Consider the following 13,263-nt stretch of genomic DNA (forward strand, 5'->3'; position numbering starts at 1 on the left):
GGAGGCGCGATGTCGGTGCCGCTGCTCAAGATCGGGGTCGTGCTGAGCACCATGGCCATGATTACCAACTGGATGTCCCAGACACTGCCCTCACTGGTGGGCCTCAACACCACCAGGCTCTCGGCGGCCAGCGGCGGGACGCTGGACCGCAGCACAGGCGTAAGTGCGCCCCGCCTGCGCGCGGCCCCTCCTTGCCTCCTCGTCCTCCTCCCTCAGTCCTCCCTTGTCGGGAGCCCCGGGCTGGGCGGGCTCCACGCGGGACACCACGCCCTGGGGGGCGGTGGAGGGCAGGGCCAGGGATAGGGGTCGCCAGCCGGCTTTGCGCGCCGAGGGGATGACCCTGCAGGCGACTGCCCAGCTCCTGCCACTCCTGCGCCGACCCGGCCCACATCCCCACCCAGCGTTCCTGGAGGGATGCTTCCTCCTGCTGGTCCCCCGGGCTCAGAGGTTTAGTGCTCCTTCACTAGTAAGTCCTTCCTTGAAAGGTTAGGAAGCAGGCTGGGGACTTGGGGACTAGCCCAAGGTCACGCAGCAAGTAAGGGGTGGAGACATTGCTGGGCACCATCCTGGGTTCAGTCCTGGCAGGACTCCGAGCCCGCCCTACTTTGTAAAAGCTGGACTGGACCGGCCGGAGTGGGGCCCTCCAGGCGGGCAGCAACCAGTCCCCCCAGCTATGTTCCTTCCTGAAGTCCCAAACTGGTCTGCAGGCGTCCCCTCAGAGGGCCTGGGCCTGGGGCGGGGCTGGGAGGCAGCCTGCTGAGCACTTCTCCCTACTGACCACCGCCTTCCTTCCCGGGCCTGGGGGGCGGGGGAGCAGTCAGGGTTCCCAGAGCAGGGCCAACCCAGAACCACCCACCCACAAAGGACCCTGGGTAGGCCCAGGCCCAGCGGGCCCTCCAGGAGAGAAGGAGAGGTGAAGGACAACTGGCCATTGCCCTCCCTGCCGCTGCCAGAAGCTCCCACAGAGGAGCTCTGGCCCACCCTCCTCGCCCCTGTGGGCCGCTGCTCTCGGGGCCCTGGATGCCTGGTTCCTTCCTGGTTCCTTCCTGGTGACTTTGTTTTCAGCCTCTGGCCCTGCTCTTCCAGGCTGGAAATGAATGAGATTAAACAAATCGCTACTATAGATCCTCCCGCCCAACTCCGCCTCCCACCCTCTGCCCTAGACAACCGGGAGGGGATGGCAAAGGGGCCTTGTGGGAGCCTGAGGGCGAGCTGCAGGGCCAGCAGGAGGTGTGGGGCGTGCTCAGGGAGTATTGGGGGCTTGGTGCTTGCCTGTGCACCTGCGTCCAGGACCCCCTGAGCTGGGCTGCAGGGGGACCCGCCATACGCAGGCCTCGGGGCTACAGTTGGACTGACCCGAGTCCATGTCACCAGCGATTGGGGACATGCACCAAATGGCTCGTGGGTGGGAGTTGGCACAGAATTGGAAGCTGGGCATCTTCGCTGGGCCGCCTCTACCAGGCTTCCAGCAGGAAGATGCTGGCTCGGGGGCCTTGCCGCCCTGGGCTAACGGGCTATGGACCTGGCCGCTCCCTGAGGGTGCTTCATCTCGGTCAGGGCAGCAGAGCGTGGCTTGGCTGTGCCGTGCCAGTGACCTGGCTAGCCACCGGGAGGTCTGGCTCTGAGCTGGCGACTACCGTGGGCACCAGACTCCTGCCTCCCTCGCACTGTATGCCCAGTTTGCAGTCTCCAGTCACCCCCTCCGTCACACCAGCCCCGTCCGTGGCCCGGTCCCAGACATCCCTTGAGCTTGAGCTGCCAAAGCAGTAGAATCATGCCTCTTTGACCTTGGGCCTGGCTCCCCTCACAGGGGTTGAGCCTCACGGCCAGGTCGCCCTCCCTCCTGGGGCCAGCGCATGCCCTCAGAGCCTTCCCTGTGCGCGCTCTCGGGCTGTGCGCGGCGGGCTGCCTGCGGCACCATCTTACGCTCTTCTCTCTGCCTCCCCTCACCACCCCCCTGCAGGTGCTGCCCGCCAACCCTGAGGAGAGCTGGCAGGTGTACAGCTCTGCCCAGGACAGCGAGGGCAGGTGCATCTGCACAGTGGTCGCCCCGCAGCAGACCATGTGCTCACGAGATGCCCGCACCAAACAGCTGAGGCAGCTGCTGGAGAAGGTGAGTCGTGCGGGCGTGTGTGCACGTGTGTGTGTGTGTGTGCCAGCGCCAGGGCTGGGCCAGCCCGAGGCTCCACCCGGCTCCTTGCTGGTGTGTCCTCACTCGGAATATTTGTGAATGAAGGGAAGAGAGGCCAGAACCAGCGGCGTGGGCCTGCCTCCTGGCCACTGTGGACGCCTGTGCCACCGCATCCCCATGAGGCCTGTGAACTGTACCCCAAAGGGCCCAGCAGCTGCATGAGGGCCTCTGGGACCCCGGGCTGCACGGCCAGCTGGGTTTTTCACAACAGAGACCTTTTCTCTGCCTGAGTGCCCGAAGCAGGCCCTGGCCGCTGCAATGCCGTCCTGGTGCGCCGTCACATCCCAGGCCGCGTGGCTGCGGCCGTGTGCCGTCGGCCTCCACGTGTTTGAGCTATAATTTCACTTACTCTTCAGCAGACCCCTGTGAAATCCGTGGGTGTTTTCACTCCCTTTTGGAAGGGGGACATTGGGCCCCGAGGGGCAGGCTGGCCCGTGCAAGTGGGTGGCTCAGTGGCAGGAAGCCAGCCCTCAGCCCCAGGGGCTGGGCTTCTGTCTGGTGGGACCACTCCACCCCCACAGAGGGGGCGGTCCCCTAGCTTCCAGCACTCTGCCTGAGGGCCTGCCCATCTGCTATGTTTAACCTGAACATTAGGGTCCCCTGGGAGCCACTAGGGAGGAAGGAGACATGTGTGAGCCTCCGGTTCCGCTTAGTCCCCTCCCCAGGCAAAGACCCTTCCTGCCCTGAAGGGGTTGCTCAGGTCCCCAGTAAGGCTGTGACATTTCCTGCAGGTTGGCCTTAGTCTTTCCAAAATGGGCATCAGCATGGGAGTGTGGAGGAGGTCTGTGTGGGGTGGGGTCGGCCTCTGCCACGGAGACAGGACCCAAGCTGAGAGGATGGACAGTCCCCTGCTGCCCCCACGCCAGGGCAGGTAAAGCAGTCTGCAGCAGGACAACATTGCCCCTGCTAGGGTGACAACATCGCCCCTGCTGGGTGGTGGTCTTTGGTCCGAGCCCAGCTCAACCACAGAGCCTCACCTACCCACCCCCGTGCAAAGTAGGCTGCCCTGCTGAGGCCCGAGTTCCTCAGCTGTCAAGGGAGTGAGCGGGATAGAGGCAGGCCACCGCAGCTCTGCCGGGCTCTGCCGGGCTCTGCCAGGCTCTGCCAGGCTCTGCTGGGTCTGCAGACCCCAGGTTCCCGCTGCTCTGTACCCAGTGCCTCTGGCCCCTGCCGGGGTGCATGTAAGCCCTCGCTCCTTCGGGCAGTGTGGCGGCGGTGCAGCACCCAGCGAGGGCCCAGTTCCCAGAGCACCTTTAAGGAAGAGGGTGGTGTTTTTCCTGCCATCTTTGGCCACCTGAGTAAATCGTTCTGCCAGAATTAAAGGTATTTAACAGATTCCATAAATGTCTATTAATACCAAACTAGACCAGAGACTAGTTGAACTTTTAATTATTCAGAACCAGAGGGCGGTGGCACCTGGGAACCTCGGGTCGGCACAGGGAGGACAGAGAACAGAGTCGGGCCCTTGGGAGGAGGCACTTGGTGGGAAGACGGGTCGTTCAGAAATGGGTGCCAGAGAGCTCTGTGGCCCTGGGAGCGCCAGCCTCAGCTCTCCTTTCTGCCTGCGTATAGCTGGGAAGCCTGCTTGCACAGGGCAGAGGCAGGTGCCTGCCTGGAGGAGGAGGACCGCTCCCTGGCATGACCTGCAGTCACAGCGGGCAGGGCCTTGGTCTGTGTGGCACTTCCTCTTTCTCCTCCCTTCCCTTCTCTTGCTTGTGCGGCATGGGGGGAGGGGGGGGTGGCGCTAGGCGGGACCTCCTCCTCGACAGAGGCAGGGAGAGGGCGCAAAGAACCCTCAGCTCTGATGGGCTCAGGTCACAGCTAAGCGCACCGCGGCCCGTCCAGGCTTCCCCAGCCTTGCTTCACGGTAAAGCCCAGGAGAGTGCAGAGGTGCAGAGTTCTTGGCCCACCCCTCCCCGGCTCTGGCGGTCGCTGCCTGGGGTGGCCGGGTGGGGTCTGGGTAGCGGCTTGGACCCTCCATCAGGTTCCGACGTGCGGCCAGATGGAAGACCGCTGGGAGCCTTTAGCACACAGGGAGCAAAGGCAGCCGGGCACAGCCTGTCCTCCAAAGCGTGGCTCTGAGTTGGGGGCACAAGCTTTGGAGGCAGCCCAGCCTGAGTTGGCTGTGTGGCAACGGGCACGTGGCTTAACCCCTCTGAAGCTGGGTCTCCTTGCATGTGAAGTGGGTCTCAAAACACTGTTCCCTTGCGGGTTTTGTAAAGACCAAGTGAGGTCGCCGGTAGGACGGGCCAGCACTCTGTGAACACCGCGAGCCCCTCCCTTGAGGCCAGGTGTGTCTGCCCGCCCCCCCTCCCCCCTGCACCACCCTCCTCCTCGACAGAGGCAGGGAGAGAGCACAAAGAACCCTCAGCTCTGATGGGCTCAGGTCACAGCTAAGCGCACCGCGGCCCGTCCAGGCTTCCCCAGCCTTGCTTCACGGTAAAGCCCAGGAGAGTGCAGAGGTGCAGAGTTCTTGGCCCACCCCTCCCCGGCTCTGGCGGTCGCTGCCTGGGGTGGCCGGGTGGGGTCTGGGTAGCGGCTTGGACCCTCCATCAGGTTCCGACGTGCGGCCAGATGGAAGACCGCTGGGAGCCTTTAGCACACAGGGAGCAAAGGCAGCCGGGCACAGCCTGTCCTCCAAAGCGTGGCTCTGAGTTGGGGGCACAAGCTTTGGAGGCAGCCCAGCCTGAGTTGGCTGTGTGGCAACGGGCACGTGGCTTAACCCCTCTGAAGCTGGGTCTCCTTGCATGTGAAGTGGGTCTCAAAACACTGTTCCCTTGCGGGTTTTGTAAAGACCAAGTGAGGTCGCCGGTAGGACGGGCCAGCACTCTGTGAACACCGCGAGCCCCTCCCTTGAGGCCAGGTGTGTCTGCCCGCCCCACCTCCCACCTGCACCACGCCTGGTGGAGCATGGGCTTGGCGTTTTGTGGTGGCTCTGTGGCCAGCGTGCTAGCTGCTGCTCAGAGACGGCTACAGGCAGGGATGCATGGGGCGCGGGGAGCTAAAGGACTTCGAAATTAGAAATTTGTTGAAAATATCCTTCTCTGGGGAACGAAGAGCCAGTTGTGCCATGTGTGGCCTGAGGAACAAGTGCGAGCTTACCAGTCCCTCTCAGCCAGGTGGCCATGGGGCCACGCCTGAGCCTGAGGAGTCTGGACTTGGGGCTGGGGTGCAGATGTGGGTGAGACTCAGCGCCAGCTCCCTATGAAGTTCCTGTCCCCAGATAGCTGAGACCACTGCGTGGCATTGTGCCAGCAAGGTAATGTTGCTTCCAAACATTGTATAGCCATTCCCAGCTTAGTGCATCAGGGAAGCCTCCCTGGAGGAGGTGGCATTTGGGCTGGGCTTTGAAGCATGAATGAAACCAAACTTTACAACTTTTCTTGAAAGAGGCTGCAACTGTTCCAAGTGACAGAATCGGACAGGTGAGGAAGGCAGGGAAGTGAAAGAAGCAACTTTATTTCGGTTCCCACAGAGTGCCTGAAGGGGTCGGGGAGTAAGAGGCTCCTCGATACTGTGCTGCTCAGACTCGGGGTTCCCAGGAGCCCGGGATGCCCTGCCTTTGCGGTGCTGAGATAAGCAGTCTGCTCTCCCTCCTCCGGCCTCGGCCTCGGTTCCGTTTTACTTCCTTTGCTTTGTTGCATTTGCTTGGCCTTGAAGGGCGTGGCTGGAGGTGGCGAGTGCACCAGGACTGAGCCGGGTGTGGCAGAGCTCAGCCTCAGCCTCAGCCTCAGCCTCAGCCTCGTGATTTGTGCCCGGAAGGGAGCATATTCAAATTCAGCAAAAGACTAGAAATGAAGATTTGCCGGATGGAGTGTCTTTCTCCCTAGTAATTGGATTGGATCTGAGAAAATGACCCTGCTATGGTGCATCAGCCCCAGCTCCGCCCCCTCCGTAGGCCCTGCCGGCCCCCTGAAGATGAACCGCTGCCAAGTGACTACACTGGAGCCGTGCCGCTTCTAAGCTCCCCGGAATCCCGCTGAATATTAAAGTTCCACCTTGAGGCCAGACTCCATTCAGATCTGCCTGTAGAGATGCAGACCAGCGCTTCATCTGTGGCGGCTGCTCCCTGACGGCGTCCTGTCAGTGTCATGCATGATACGGAGGGGCGTGACAGGTGGCCTGCGAGGGGGAAACGGGTCAGGGGGAGCAGCCCCGCTCCCGCTCCTTCCTCCTGCACGGAGGCACTCAGCCTTCTCAGGACGCTCAGTGAGATGTAGGGGAAGGGGCACACCTGGGGGCAGGGCAGCCGACAGTGTCCTCCCTCATGCCGTCAGCATGCGGCTTGCTGAACTGACTTCATCTGGCCACAGAGAGACTAGAGACAATCCCCTTGCACCCCTGAAAGACAGAAAGCTGAATCCCCCAAGCCCTGTGGCTGGAGCTCCAGCCAGCAGACTTGCCAGGCTCCCCCGCCGGGTTGGCCGCCCTGACTGTAAGAGCCCCTCTGGGGCAGAGATGCTCTGAACCAGTTTGCTGTGCTGGGTCCTAAAAGGCGCAGTGCTGATGGCCAGTGCGCAGCGGGCACGTGCTGCCGTGCTGCCGTGCCAGGAGGGCCCCGCGTCCGAGCCGCAGCCGCAGCCCTGTCCTTGAGCCTCTTGCCCTTTTGACAGGTGCAGAACATGTCTCAGTCCATCGAGGTCTTGGACAGGCGGACCCAGAGAGACTTACAGTACGTGGAGAAGATGGAGACCCAGATGAAAGGGCTGGAGTCCAAGTTCAGGCAGGTGGAGGAGAGCCACAAGCAGCACCTGGCCAGGCAGTTCAAGGTACGTGGGTGTGCCCTCCCCGCAGACTGGCGGCGTGGGCCGGGAAGGGCCTCGCCGGCACTCTGCCGCCCGCCGTGGCTCTGGTTCAGCGAAGGACCCCGTGAGGGGCGGGCGGGCGGCGCAGGTCAGCTCCCGGAGCCTCCTCCAGGCTGGTGTGGAAGCAGGGTCCCAGACCCCGCGCTTCTCTCGCCAAGCCTCACAGGAGCTGGGGAGGGACCTCATTATCGGCCCTTGTCATTCCGCAGCTGCTGCAGGTAGGTCACATTAGCCGAGGATTAGCTTAATTGATTAGAGCCATTTCTGAGCAGGGATCACTCGGGGCAGTTTTTCACGTCTGACCTAATTTCGCGGTGACAAGGCGCACTGTAGCCTGCCAGGGAAAAAGAGAAAGATACCGCATCTTTCTCGCCTCTGGTGAGTGTTCCGCACCTCCAGGCAACGGACGCTCACGCCACGGCTCGTTGGACCTAAAGTGAGGTAGCCGTGCTCACGTGTGCACCTACGCGTGCCTCAGCATGGCCTGCCGCCTTCACTGCGGTGTACATGCGTGCTAATTAGGCATCTGGCCCAGATGTAAACGAGCAGGTCGATCGCACAGCCTTGCTCGCCCGAGAACTGCTGATGCCGCCCGTCGGGCTCCCCCTCGTTTTTCTGCTGAGGTTTCCCTTTGATGTGTCCCTGCATGAAGCAAGAACGACTTCTCTTCCAAAAGCCATACCTTAGCCAGACTTGCAGGGCAAGCTAATGAAGTTAAGATCCAGATGGTAAATAAAGCAGTACGGGCCCAGCCCCGAGACGAGCCCATCACTCCTGGCAGATGTCCCTGCCTCTGACATGTCATCCTGAATTAGCTTGGAGAAAGTCCCACCTGTCTGGCCAGAATGGGCCTGTGTCTGTCCTTGAGGGGCCAGCAGCCCTCCCTTCTCGGTGGTCAGCAGACTCCTCGGCAGCTGGGCGAAATGAGCACCCACGAGGTCACCCCTCTTTGCAAGCATTCACAAACATTAACCACGCAGGCATCTCTCCAAGCTCCCAAATTTGGGGCACGATAGCGCTGGGGAAGCAAGCCCTGGCCTAGCCCTGGCTCGTGCTTTACTTGCAGTTCAGAATCCCAGCAGAGACAGCTGTGAGGGCGTCGAAGGCACTGTCAGAGCAGCCCGTTCGGCTCCCTCCAGCGTGCAAAGTGACTCGCAGTGACCGCGAAAATACTGTCTGTTAGCGGCTGTCTGTGTCAGGCAGGCCAGCGAGCTAGCTCTTCACCGGTGTCTCGTTTTCTTGCTTGCAGGGCTAACTTAAAAGAGTTTTTTCAATGCTGCAGTGACTCCAGAAGCAGCCACTCCCTGTACCCAGAAAGAGCCAGAGAGGTTTTGCACCATGCATTTTTACTGAGTCCCCACACTAGCGCCATCCCACTAAGGAGCCTCCACACAACCAGGACCCTCCTTTGCATGCGACTGTAGATGCATTTCATGACTAGTTTGGACCCTTGTCAATGCATTTTTTTGAAAAAGAAAGAAAAAAAGAACTTTGTGTATGTGACTTAACGCATGTAACCTTAAGATGTTGCATTCTAAACTGACAATAAAGACCTTTCCCAAAGATGTTGGTGTTCTGAGGACTGTTTAATACGCTCTTCTGACTCGCTGGACCAGAGGCACTAACCCTCTCGCTAAAGCAGAGGTCCACACTCTCCCTCGCAGGGAGAAGCCGGCCGAGGCAGGGTGGTAGGAGTTCTTGCATGCATCGCACTGAACCCAGCTTATTTTAACCTTGCAGGCGATAAAAGCGAAAATGGATGACCTTAGGCCTTTGATACCTGTCTTGGAAGAGTACAAGGCCGATGCCAAATTGGTATTGCAGTTTAAGGAGGAGGTCCAGAATCTGACGTCAGTGCTTAACGAGCTGCAAGAAGAGATTGGCGCCTATGACTACGATGAACTCCAGAGCAGAGTGTCCAATCTTGAAGAAAGGCTCCGTGCATGCATGCAAAAACTAGGTAGGCCCAGACCCCTGCGGGGACGCGGCCTGCGCCGCCCGCCTCCAACACGCGCAGCTCAGGCAGGGTGCGTGAGTGCACAGTGCCCGCCTGGTGTCACAGGGCTGTTTGGCAGGGCTCCCGCTAGGGCTGCCCCGACACTGCATGCCGCGGAGGAGCAGCAGTGCAGGCAACAGCCGGGGCAGGCAGCGGCCAGGGCAGGCAGCGGCCAGGGCAGGCAGCGGCAGGGGCAGGCAGCGGTCAGGGCACGCAGCGGCCGGGGCAGGCAGCAGTCCGGGACGCACCCTAGCCAGGCCCCCTGCAGGGCTGGTTCATGGCCCACAGAGCTAGTCACACATCTGGAGAACAACAGGGTAACATGAAGTACCACCTGCCATCTGGGTGTGTGCACTTGGGTCAGATTCCTCGGGTAGAGAATGCGGGCTGCTAGGGTTCCTTGAGAGATGAAATTCCGCATAGTGTGGATAGGAAAGGAAATTCGATCGCAGCGCAGCACCGTGTGGGACTGGCCGTCCACAGCCAGGAGCAGCCCTTCTCACGGCCTGGGAAAAGAGCACCCCTCTCTCAAGGTCACGTTTCCAACCAGAGCCCAGTGGGGTGACCCATGTGGGGCGCGGTGAATCCCCACTTACCTGTCTCCTTTCCAGGTGTTCCCTTGCAGAAACCCGAACTCCTTAGTGCCAAGTCCCTCTGTCACAGCACGCGTCGCATCCCAGCCCCGTGTCCAGGGCTCTGTAATGAAGAGCAGCTAGCCCTCTTCACCAGCTTTCAACACGAAGGCGGTGCGTTCCCATCCCATGCACTTTGCAGGGTAATGGAGCGACTGCCTCACGCCCTCCTTAGGCTTCGTGTCATGCTCTCAGTCTCATGCCCCCCAACACACGCTCCAGATGCCTACCGTAACCCCGAAGCCTCCAGAGATAGCAAGCACTGACAGACCTCATGCTGTTCGAGAGACACGAGGACATGGCCCGCTCGCTGCCTCGCCGGCCCCCACTCCCAGTGCTGCCCAGAGCTGCCGCAGGCGCCTGGGCGTTGCGTAGAACTGGGCTGTCTGGCTGAGAGCGGCCTGCGGCCTCCGCAACTCGAGAAGGAACCCGCCCCACCACGAGGGCACAGCGCTGCGCCTGGCGGCTGTGGCCTCACGGTGCCCGGCCCTGCTGTGGTGGCGGCAGGTGGCTTTACAGCTCCAGGAGGCCCTGGGCTAGCTGGCCTCTGCCATCCCTCCTGCTTGGCACCCTGGGAGCCCATGGTTGTTGGCACCGCTGACGATGGCGGGCTGTCCGGCCGAGAGCGTGTTCTGCAGCGGATGCTCACTTGGTTCGGTGCAGTCGTCACATTTCTCCCCACAGTGGCCCTGAGTCCCCACCACCCCTCTCCAGACCCTGCCCACGCTCCCACCCAGTGGCCCCTGGGGCCTCTCAGAACCCGCCGTGGGGCTTTTGTGGTCATTGTCCCGCAAGCAGCTTCTTTCCTCCCCAACGCACAGATGGCGTGCCCAGAGAAACCCTCTCAGTTCAGGCAAGGGGCAAGCTGGGAACCCAGGGGGAGAAGTTGCGAGAAGCCAAGGCCTGCGGCATGTGCGTCCTGTGAGCCGGCCCCTCCTCCCGCCTGGCCTGCTCTAGCGGCCGGGGGAGTTGGCCATGGGGCTTTCACATGGCCACCCCAGGCGCCGAGCCCGTTGGCTTGGGAGGAGAGCGAGGGATAAATGGACCCCAGAGGCCACGTCGCTTCCCAACCTCGGTATGCAGCTGCGCACCTCACACCATCCAGGCCTTTCTCCGGAGGGCTGTGCCGTGTGCAGAGCCCGTGAGTCGGTCCGCCTGCGGGGCCAGGCCTGCGTCAGGTCGGCACCCACGGGGTCTGGCTCGCAGAAGGCATGAATGCCCCCACTGTGGGGAGGTGGCGCTGCAGAGCAGGACGTGCCCCTCCTCCCCATGAGACGGCCCGCCTCGGCCTTCACCACCTCGCACTTCAGCCACTCCTGCTCTGAGGAGTGAAGGCAGGGGCGCCCGGGCCCTGGGGTTCCGCGAGAATGCACAGGCGTCTTCTCCAAGGGCTCAGCTCTGTCTGGCGCAAGAGGTGGGGTAGGATGAGCTGGAATGGGGAGGTGACGGAGGCAGCTGACAGGTGGGTGACGGCAGACTGACGGACAGGTATTGAGGGGCAGCTAAGCCGCCTTCCTCCCTCCTCCCAGACTTCCATCCGACATGGCACCTGCAGCTGCTTCACTCAGTCTCTCTCCCTTCCTGCAGGTAGCCACCTGTCCCCAGACACCCCATGGCCCGCACCCTCTGTGGCCTGGCACATGCGGTGCTGCCCAGGGTGGGCAGGCAGGACCGGGGGTGTATCATTCAGAAGCTGGTAGTCTCCTCCCTGGTCCTGCCAATACCTTGGCTCCTGGGTGTGCCGGCGCCTCTGTGGGCCAGAAGTCACAGTGCGCTCGTGGGCCAGTTACAGGGCCGAGGGGTGAGACGGAGGAGGTGCCCCTTTGTCCTCCAAAGTCTGGAAGTAGCTGGCCCCCGTGCCACCTGCTCTCCGTGCCGACACTCCTCAACCCCAGAACTTGCACAGAAACCAGCAGGCGAGGCAGGGACCCGGGCCCGCGGCCGCCCAGCTCCATTTCCAGGGTCTCTCTGGACGGCATTGTCAACCTTGAACCTTGGCTCCAAAACCTATTTCTAGTACAGGAGGCTGTACCCGGCCTGTCCAAAGCATCCCCTGAAGGGGAAGTGTATTTTATCCCCTGGAGCAGGTCTTGGACCCAGGCCCAGCCCAGTGAGCCGTCCTTGTCTCCAAGCTAGACACAGGCCTGTGTCTCCCTGGGCAGCCACGGGTCGGTGAGCCCGAGCATGGCTGCTCATGCCTCTCAGGTTGCCCGGGGCAGGTCCAGGGCCTCGGGCCCATGCCTCAGAGGGCCTCTCTGGGAAACAGAGCCAGCCGATGGCCAGGACGCTCCCAGTTACGCCCCCGCCGTGCTGGCACCAAGGCTCTCTAGAAGGGTAGGGAGGACACGCGCAGTGCGGAGCCCCGGTCTCAAGAGCACATCTTAACAAAGTCGCTGCTCTGCTTTCCGAATCACCTGCCAGCCAACGGGAGCTGGGCCGGCCCCGGCGTCCCTGCTGATGAGTCTCGCTATAGCTCCTGCCCCGGTCTGGGGAGGTCAGGGCATGGCCCGCTGCTGTGGGGAGGCGTGGCCTTGTTCCTGAGCCCTGCAGGCTCTAGGGAAGGTCAGCCAGGCCCCGAGGCTGGCCTGCACTTGCCAGGACCCGGTAGGGCTGGGCCAGTAAGTGGCCAAGGGTGAGCAAGGACGGTGGGGAATGCTCACATGCGTGTGGCTGCGTCCCGTCAGGACTGTTAGGCTCAGGGTGCGGCAGTCTGTGGGTGGACCCCGTAGGATGACAGACGTGAAGGGAGCCCTACCCGAAGTGTTGCTCTAAACACTGACTTCAGCCGTTCCTAGCAGATCCAGTTCTTCCAGGAAGTCCTTGAGATTGCATGTGGCCAGCACCCTCCTGGAGGCCTGCTCTGTGTGCCCATGTGAGGAGGTGCCAGGGGTGTCGGGCTGGCCCTGTCCTCAGCACCCCTCCCCGGGCTCTGGGCTCAGCCTGAGGCCTGGGTGGGACGGTACTTGGTCACAGGCACGGACATTCGATCCTAGCTCCAGCTCAGATTTCTGCAGGCTTAGTCCTTCCCTAGTTTTAGGGGACTAAAGCTGGGGCCCAGGGAGACAGACCGAGAAGCTCGGGGCAGGCCAGGGGCCCTACAGCAGCCTCCTCACATGGGCTGCGTGGTTGCCCGGAGACCCCTCTGTCTCCAGCCTGAGTTCCTTGGTGGCCATGTGAGCTCGGCCTGCCCATGAGTGTCCGGGCTGCCGTTCAGGATGGCAGGAGGCAGATGTCACCCACAGGGCACAGCCGGCCCAGGCTTCCAGCTCTGCCAGATGTGTCCCTCCCGAGAGCTGCCGGGCCACCCTGCGGGCCCTGCTTCTGGGTGCTCAGCTTCCTCTAAGAAGCCACCTTGCAGGCCACTCCTGCACCGCAGCTGCCATAGCAGGGAAGCTGGCCCAGCCCTCCCCCACCCTCCCTCACGAGGACCCCTTGGCTGGCTCGTGACTGAGGGACACTTCCCCGGGCTGGATGTGCCAAGATTCCACTGAGGCTCTGCCGTGGGCTTTTTTAGATCCTGTCAGTTCCTGAGGTCTTGGCAGAACTGGTCTGGACAGAGAACCAAAAATAACTCCCTGGCTCAGGGAGGGCGGGCGGGCGGCCTCCAGCGTGGGGCCCAGGGAACTGGGCCTGCAGCAT

The 13,263-nt window shown here is 62.1% G+C and overlaps 1 protein-coding gene across 4 annotated transcripts in view; it reads left to right on the forward strand.

Annotated features, from left to right (window-relative positions):
- The window catches only part of OLFM1 (olfactomedin 1), a 40,082-nt gene that overhangs the window by 14,313 nt on the left and 12,506 nt on the right, over positions 1-13,263 (forward strand). For 2 of the 4 annotated variants that reach the window (XM_006165265.3, XM_027767030.1), the window contains 3 exons: positions 1,964-2,113; positions 6,805-6,960; positions 8,737-8,956. In XM_006165265.3, the coding sequence (XP_006165327.1) occupies positions 1,964-2,113; positions 6,805-6,960; positions 8,737-8,956 (526 nt within the window). Of the gene's footprint in view, positions 1-6; positions 160-1,963; positions 2,114-6,804; positions 6,961-8,245; positions 8,562-8,736; positions 8,957-13,263 lie in introns of those variants that run through there. The other 2 variants (XM_006165264.1, XM_006165266.1) reach the window with 2 other exon arrangements.

The sequence above is a fragment of the Tupaia chinensis genome, unplaced genomic scaffold, assembly GCF_000334495.1.
Source record: "Tupaia chinensis unplaced genomic scaffold, TupChi_1.0 Scaffold143845_1, whole genome shotgun sequence".
Classification (NCBI taxonomy): Eukaryota; Metazoa; Chordata; class Mammalia; order Scandentia; family Tupaiidae; genus Tupaia; species Tupaia belangeri.